Source organism: Sander vitreus, chromosome 11 (genome assembly GCF_031162955.1).
Source record: "Sander vitreus isolate 19-12246 chromosome 11, sanVit1, whole genome shotgun sequence".
NCBI lineage: Eukaryota > Metazoa > Chordata > Actinopteri > Perciformes > Percidae > Sander > Sander vitreus.
This window is the reverse complement of record NC_135865.1, coordinates 31229186-31238196: the sequence shown is the minus strand read 5'-3', so window position 1 is coordinate 31238196 and position 9011 is coordinate 31229186. Positions and strand designations below refer to the sequence as shown.

General features: G+C 40.0%; 1 protein-coding gene across 1 annotated transcript in view; it reads left to right on the top strand.

The window, feature by feature from the left end:
- mpp4a (MAGUK p55 scaffold protein 4a) overlaps nt 1–7275 on the top strand; it is a 23044-nt gene extending 15769 nt beyond the window's left edge. The window contains exons 13-19 of the mRNA XM_078262854.1: nt 199–237; nt 2357–2524; nt 2648–2728; nt 3796–3889; nt 4041–4149; nt 5544–5678; nt 7090–7275. Of these exons, the coding sequence (XP_078118980.1) occupies nt 199–237; nt 2357–2524; nt 2648–2728; nt 3796–3889; nt 4041–4149; nt 5544–5678; nt 7090–7275 (812 nt within the window). The remainder of the gene's footprint in view (nt 1–198; nt 238–2356; nt 2525–2647; nt 2729–3795; nt 3890–4040; nt 4150–5543; nt 5679–7089) is intronic.
- The last annotated feature ends 1736 nt before the right edge of the window (nt 7276–9011 follow it).

Here is a 9011-nt window from a genome sequence, read left to right as displayed (position 1 = left end):
CGCCAGGTGGATAAGCCAGTTTTTGATTGGTCTCCGCAGATTTGTAACGGAAGCAGGATAGAAAAACTTACAAGTTTCCAGCCTGAGCTGCAGGGAGAAATCAAATTGCCGGCTGATCGGGCTGGGTTTACCCAGACTATCTACTAGTGAATAAATGAATAAAAAGCAGTGAAGTGAGTGAATGTTTTCTTCCTTCAGATGAAGCCGACTCTGATATTACTGATGGAATCTACCTGGGTAAGACACACTCAATTAGTTTGTTTAATATTGAAATAAAAATCAAAACTGACTAAACTGTATTTAACCAAAGTGCTTTTGCTGGATTAACCGTACTTATTACTCCATGAATCCATAACTATCATGTACACAGTATCTATATATATATATATATATATATATATATATATATATATATATATATGTATATATATATACTTACTCACTAACTTACTTACTTACTCACTAACTTACTTACTCACTAACTTACTTACTCACTAACTTACTTACTTACTCACTAACTTACTTACTTACTCACTAACTTACTTACTTACTATCTTACTTACTTACTTACTTACTAACTTACTTACTTACTTACTCACTAACTTACTTACTTACTAAATTACTTACTTACTTACCACTAACTTACTTACTAAATTACTTACTCACTTTACCACTAACTTACTAACTTACTAACTTACTTACTTACTTACTACTACTTACTAACTTACTTACTTACTAACTTACTCACTCACTAACTTACCACTAACTTACTTACTCACTAACTTACTAACTTACTTACTACCAACTACTACTTACTCACTAACTACTCACTTACTTACTTACTCACTAACTTACTTACTTACTCACTAACTTACTTACTCACTTACTTACTCACTAACTTACTTACTAACTTACTAACTTACTTACTTACTAAATTACTTACTTACTCACTAACTTACTTACTCACTAACTTACTCACTAACTTACTTACTCACTAACTTACTTACTTACTAACTTACTTACTTACTTACTCACTAACTTACTATACTTACTATACTTACTTACTTACTTACTACAAACTTACTTACTTACTAACTACTAACTTACTTACTCACTAACTTACTTACTAACTTACTTACTTACTAACTTACTTACTCTACTAACTTACTTACTTAACCTACTACTTACTCAACTTACTTACTTACTCACTCTAACTTACTTACTCACTAACTAACTTACTTACTCACTAACTTACTTACTCACTAACTTACTTACTTACTCACTAACTTACTTACTTACTAACTTACTTACTTACTTACTCACTAACTTACTTACTTACTCATTAACTTACTTACTTACTAACTTACTTACTTACTTACTTACTTACTCACCAACTTACTTACTACTTACTAACTTACTTACTTACTACATCAACTTACTACTACTTACTTACTCACTAACTTACTTACTCACTAACTTACTAACTTACTAACTTACTTACTTACTCACTAACTTACTAACTTACTTACTTACTCACTAACTTACTTACTTACTCACTAACTTACTTACTTACTTACTAAATTACTTACTTACTTACTCACTAACTTACTTACTTACTAAATTACTTACTTACTTACTCACTAACTTACTTACTTACTCACTAACTTACTTACTCACTAACTTACTTACTCACTAACTAACTTACTTACTCACTAACTTACTTACTCACTAACTTACTTACTTACTCACTAACTAACTTACTCACTAACTTACTTACTTACTCACTAACTTACTAACTTACTTACTTACTCACTAACTTACTAAATTACTTACTTACTCACTAACTTACTTACTCACTAACTTACTTACTTACTCACTAACTTACTTACTTACTTACTCACTAACTTACTTACTCACTAACTTACTTACTCACTAACTTACTTACTTACTCACTAACTTACTTACTTACTTACTCACTAACTTACTCACTAACTTACTTACTCACTAACTTACTAACTTACTTACTCACTAACTTACTAACTTACTTTCGTGCTTCCTTACTTACTCACTAACTTACTTACTTACTTACTAAATTACTTACTTACTTACTCACTAACTTACTTACTTACTAACTTACTTACTTACTTACTTACTTACTAACTTACTTACTTACTCACTAACTTACTTACTTACTTACTAAATTACTTACTTACTCACTAACTTACTTACTCACTAACGTACTAGCTAACTTCCTTTATATTAACACGGTATATTATCCGTATTTCTACGGACTTTTCTTTTGAAGGCGTTTGACGCTGTTTTAATTGATTGAGTGATTGATATTTTTTTTGACCAGCTGGTTTCCGGCGGAGTTTCCGTCTCTGGCAGAGAACATCCTTCAGGAAGAGATGGCAGTCATGCACCTCGTGCTCGCCCAGCAGCAGCGCCCTGTCCACTCCGTACGAGGAGGTGGCTCTGTACCAGCGCCCCCCACAGGAGAACCACCGCCTCATCATCCTCGTCGGTCAATATCTCAGCCATCCTTTTGTCCCTAAACTCAGACAGTTTGTTCACCTTTCATTTTCCATTTCTCTACGATATCTACTGTGAATAATATATTTATAAATAATACATTTCATGCGTCCAGGTGCTGCGAAAGTTGGAGTTAACGAACTGAGGAAAAGACTCATCAAACTGAACCCTTCGACCTTCCAGGGACCCATACCTCGTATGTGCAAATCTAACACGTCTAACATTCAAAGTGTCTCCACACTGGTTATAATACATTTTGTGTTTTACATTTTGTGTCATAAAAGAGTGTATGGAAGCTAATATCTGACAATGTGATCCTAAAAAAGATCCTTTAAGTCTGAGAAACTTTCTCAAAATATTGACTCAATGACCACCTCAAAGTAATGAGCTATGACTTATATCTTGAGGTTTCTTATTATTTTCAGATACTAAGTCATTGTTTTGAGGAACTTACTCTTTCGTTTAAAAGCATAATTCGGACGGAAGCGCCACTTTTAAGATTGAACGTATTTTCGTTTTTCGGTCAAATGGCCTTCTGAATGGGAGTGCTAGGGGCGCATCAAAATCAACATTTTTAAAACACTAAGAAGGCTCAACACAACATGAGACTTTGCTCCAAGTAGTCAGCCGAACCCCAAAAATCTGGATTCGGTGCATCCCTAGTTTAAATACATAATCTGTACTCTGTGCTTAAAAAGAGGCATTTGCATGGCCGGGTTGGCTCAGTGGTAGAGCAGGCACACACGTCCTTAGAGGTTTATGCCTCGACGCAGAGATCCAGGGTTCGAATCCGACCTATGACGATTTCCTGCATGTCTTCCCCCTCTCTCTCCCCTTTCTCACTTACCTGTCCTGTCAAAATAAAGGCGGACAAGCCCAAAAAAGAATAAAAAAAGAGGCATTTGTGCTAGTGTCTCCATATCTGAGACTGACAACGAACAGTACTGAATCTGATGTTTGATATGACCAAGATAATCTCATTCATGTACGCATGAAATCGGCGGATACATTCACACAAAAGATTCTGCAGACACAAACATGGCACTACACCATCCAGGCCTTTTAAGTAGTATTCTCAAAAGCATCATTATGCTACCTGTGATCGTTTCATGCTTCCCTTCTTAAAATTAACCCACAAGTGTGCAGTTTACAGAGGTCGTGTGTACAATACGCTTTAAACAAAGACATTTTCACAGCATCAGAACACATACTAAATTAATAATAATTGCAAGGTTTTGATTGGCTGTCGCCCTGTTCCTCCAGACACCTCTCGTCCAATCAGAGCAGGGGAGCAGACAGGAAGAGAGTACCACTTTGTCACCAAAGAGCTGTTTGAGTACATGGTCTGTAACCACAGGTACACTCCTCCTCTCTTTTCACTGTTTACATGGTTTTGTTTTAGATTTTTGAATGTTATTAATTGGATTTGGATGCATATTTATATTGGTGTGTATGTGTCTCTGTGTGTGTCTGTGTGTGTGTCTGTGTGTGTGCATGCGTGCATTCAGGTTTGTGGAGTACGGGGAGTATAAGGGCCACCTGTACGGGACCAGCACTGATGCCATTGACAAGGTGCTGAGACAAGGACGGATGTGCATCATCGATGTTGAACCACATGTGAGTTTCATGATAACATGGATCAACTTTTTTCTTTCCGAGTAATAACTGTTGTTGTTCCTCTCCTCTAATCTGACCCACAGGAGAGCTCTCCGTCCTCATATCTAAAACAGAGAAGGTAGCGGTCGCGGTTTTAAACACGTGGTTAATGTTGTGAAACGGTCCCAGTTTGGTTAGGTTTAGACACCAAAATACTGAGTTAAGTTAATAAAAAGATGGAGGTTTGGGTTCAAATCTATGCACTGAATCCAGATTTTTGGGGTTCGGCTGAATACCAAATCCACTGGTTAAGATTCTGCCAAATCTGAAACCGAATACCAAATCCTCGTCCCGTCCTCAGTCCATGAACACAGTCAACACATTAATGAAGTAAACAGTGACTGTCCTTCCTTTGCCGTACCTGAAGTTGCTGCATTCTGGCTGCTGTCTGTAGATTCCTTCATGCTCAGCTCGTATTCTTCCAGATGTTTCATACCAGATGTTGTAACAGCGGTGATGTTGTGTATTGTTTAGGGTCCTCGCCACCACCAGACTAACCAGCATTGCAGATTGAACATGTAGCTGGACTTGAATGGCCTTCTTTTGACTGAAAGTACTGCCAAACAACACTTTTTCTGCTCACCAGTTCCATTTCCACTTCCTCACAGCCTGCTGCATTGAAGCTCCACCTACGTAAACACCTTCCTGTAATCAACGGCGCCGTCGTTACGTCGACCAGCGTAATGCGCATAGAGCAAGCGTAGGGTTCGGTTCGGTGGGAAAAAATTCTAAGGTTTGACAGAAACCCAACCCCGTCAAAAAGCCCAACATTCAGCCGAATCAGAAACCGAATCCTGGATTCAGTTCATCCCTGTTCAAATCAGACGTGACTTCACTTCTGGAAGGTTACCACGTGACGCAAAATGTGACGCAGCTCCGTTTGCTTCCTTTTCTTTTCAAACGGGACATGAATCCCGGTCTCCCGGGTGAAAGTCCTGTCTTTGTTTACGTCCTTACTGCGGGGTTTGACGCTCTTAATCTTCATCACTTCTCTTCCTGCTTTGCTCCCATCATAATTATTAGACGGCGCCGCCACTATAAACCTAAATGTGGGTCAGAGTTGATGCTTGAACAAACTACACACGGGAGCGTTTTTCCAGAAAGGACAGTCTCTGCTCTTCCTGAAGTGTGTGTGGAGTTTTTCTTCATCTGAATCGAGGCTTTAAAGACAGAGGTGGTCGTATGTTTTACAGAGTTTAAAAAGCTTTAACGCAAATTTTTAGCTTTTCCTTTCCTAAAAAAGCAGCTCACTGTGGTTTCTATCAAAGAAACAAAGGAAACAGTGCATTTATTGGGAACTATTTATTAGCGGCGGAGTAACACATTAATCCCAGATGTCTTGGTTTTGTTGTCAGAGCATCCAGTCGCTGCGGACGAAGAAACTGAAGCCCTACGTGATCTTCATCAAAGCTCCGAGTCCAGACAGACTGAGACAAACCCGGAGAGAGGCCCAAATCATCACCAAGTGCACCGTCAACAGAGCATTCACAGTAAGAGCTTTCCTTCAATAAGAACTTTCTGAACAGAGATTAAAAAACAATAGAGTTCAGACACCAAATGGTTTATTTTACATTTGAAATAGTTTCGGAATGAATGTCTTTTGCACAGTGCTTTTCCCCCAAAGTACAAATATAACCAATTTACACACATCTAAGAATCTACACGTGAGTTTTCGTACATTTAAATGTCTGATTAGGGTACGAAAGTGACTTTGATGAAAGCAGTGAGAAGGTTGTGGGCGACGCTCAGCTGGCGGTTTAAAGGTGCAGTATGCGTTCCTGCGTGGTTTCAGCGCTATATAATTTTCGTCTCAAATGGTAGTCATCTCTCCTTGACCCGCTAGCTGCCAGGTCCCTGAACACACCGTGAAAAAGCCCGGTCTCGGGAGACAACACAGGGCTCATAAACGTCAAACAAATACTAGAGGCACAGGATAGGCACCAAAATACAACAAACCACGTTCCAGCCAATCACAGACAAGATGGTTGGGGGTTAGTGACAGTTAGTCAGTTAGTCAGGACAGTTACGGAAACACGGGGGGAGGGGCGAGCTAGCTCTGGTTTTGTTTGAAATTTACTTGGAACGTCAACAGAAGTGACGTCATGCAGGAAGTCATAGTGCACCTTTAACTTTACATTCAAAGTGGAAATGAAGGAGCTTTAGTTGCATCATTGTGTAATTGAAGAAACAGTTTATTGTGACGAAGAGAAATACAGACACCCAATGGGTTTGTTGCCGCTTTTTCCAAGGTTTTTTAAGCTTTTTTGACATTTTGAAGCTTTCTGCAAATTCTTCTATTATTTTTCATGCTCTTTTTGTTTCTTTTGTCGCTTTTATCTCATGTTTTTGTCTCTTTTTTAACATTTTTTTGCGTCTTTTTCTGACATCTTTGTCTCATTTGGACTGCCGGCGCCAACCCGTTCTCACTCCAAACTCGTACTACGGTAGCGACTACAGTGGCGAGTAGTATGAAAGGCCGAAAATCCGCATAGGGAGGTTGGTTGGGGGGGTGGATGGGTCAAACAACACAGGACTTTCACTCAGGAGACCGGGGATCATGTCCCACGTTTCATAAACCCAACTGTCCCGTTCTTCTTTTACTAAACCCAACTGTCCCGTTCTTGTCCCGCGTGTCATGTAAACGTAAGCCCACCCACGACCTTTTCCTTAACCTAACTGCATCAAAAGTGACGGCAATAGTCCCGACCAATCGCGTTTAGATAACACGCGTTTAGATCTGACGCTAAAGGAGACTTTTAGCGTCAATAACAACGCCAAAGGCACCTGACCAAGCGTCCGTATTTTACGCGATGGGAGTGAGAATCTGTTGAGTATTCACCTAGAAGACTTGTGACTTTAACTCCTAACGAAAGCGCCGTCCCATGTTCCCCCGTCCTGCAGGAGGAAGACTTTGTGGAGCTGGAGGAGGCGTCCCAGGTGATGGAGGCCAAGTACAAACAGCTGTTCGACAGCGTGCTGGTGAACGACGACCTGCAGGACGCCTGCATGCAGCTCTGCTCCATCATCCAGGCGGCGCAGGATGAACCGCAGTGGATCCCCGTCAGCTGGAGCCAGACGGACGAGTAACGAGAGGAAGGGAAGGAGAGAATAAAAGGAGAGGAAGGGAAGGAGAGAATAAGGAGAGAAAGGGAAGGAGAGAATAAGAAGGAGAGAAAGGGAAGGAGAGAATAAGGAGAGAAAGGGAAGGAGAGGAAGGGAAGGAGAGGAAGGGAAGGAGAGAATAAGGAGAGGAAGGGAAGGAGAGAATAAGGAGAGGAAGGGAAGGAGAGAATAAGAAGGAGAGAAAGGGAAGGAGAGGAAGGGAAGGAGAGAATAAGAAGGAGAGGAAGGGAAGGAGAGAATAAAAGGAGAGGAAGGGAAGGAGAGAATAAGAAGGAGAGGAAGGGAAGGAGAGAATAAGAAGGAGAGGAAGGGAAGGAGAGAATAAGAAGGAGAGGAAGGGAAGGAGAGAATAAGAAGGAGAGGAAGGGAAGGAGAGAATAAAAGGAGAGGAAGGGAAGGAGAGAATAAGAAGGAGAGGAAGGGAAGGAGAGAATAAGAAGGGGAGGAAGGGAAGGAGAGAATAAAAGGAGAGGAAGGGAAGGAGAGAATAAGGAGAGGAAGGGAAGGAGAGAATAAGGAGAGGAAGGGAAGGAGAGAATAAGAAGGGGAGGAAGGGAAGGAGAGGATTAAAAGGGGAGGAAGCGATGAGGATATCAAGACTACGAGTGAGAATAACAAGAGAAAAGACGGAGATGTGTTGGAACAGGACAATATATTAATGACTAATAAAGGCTGACTGATCAAACTCTCTGTCGTCTCACGTTACCTCATCGCTACTGTTGAACGCTGCACTTTAAAGTTTATTTTAATGAAACTAAACCTTGTTTTGGATACTATTTATGGTCATATTAAATTATTTTTTACACGTAATATTTAATATATATATTTCTGACATTCTTCACAATGTGTACTTTTACTTTTGGTTATTTTAATGCTGATACTTATATTTTTAATCCATGATTTTCTCTAATAACTAATACTACTCTGTGGTATTGGGTACTTTTACTTCTTTTTAATATAAACTTCATTATCTTATTTAATCTATTCATCAATGTCTTTATTTGTATTTTGGATTAGCATCTTAATCTTGTATTTATTGTAATTATTTAAGAAAAGGAATCAAATATTCACAAATATATAATTCTTTGTCTCTTTACACCACTGGTTCTCAAGCTTTTTTCAATAATGTTCCCCTTTTGAACAGTGTTTTTAAGCCATGTACTGCCCCTAACCAGCGTGAATAATTTTTGGTAGAAAAAAAAAAGTCTCCATAAAGAGGATAAATACAGTGATGTCATGTTTGTGTCTCTTTTTTCAAAGTTTTTTGCGTCTTTTTCCGACATCTTTGTCTCATTTGGACTGCTGGCGCCAACCCGTTCTCACTCTGAACTCGTAGAATACGGATGTTTGGACAGTAGCTGTCAGCGTCTGAAGCGACGCAAAAAGCGCCCTTCAGCGTGTTTGTAGAACGCACCGGGGAGAGCAGCAGCTACACAGCGTTTGAAGATGACGTAGCACTAAGAGCGACTACGGTAGCGAGTAGTATGAAAAGCCGAAAATCCGCTTAGGGAGGTTGGTTGGGGGGGTGGATGGGTCAAACAACACAGGACTTTCACTCAGGAGACCGGGGATCATGTCCCACGTTTCATAAACCCAACTGTCCCGTTCTTCTTTTACTAAACCCAACTGTCCCGTTCTTGTCCCGCGTGTCATGTAAACGTAAGCCCACCCACGACCTTTTCCTTAACCTAACTGCGTCA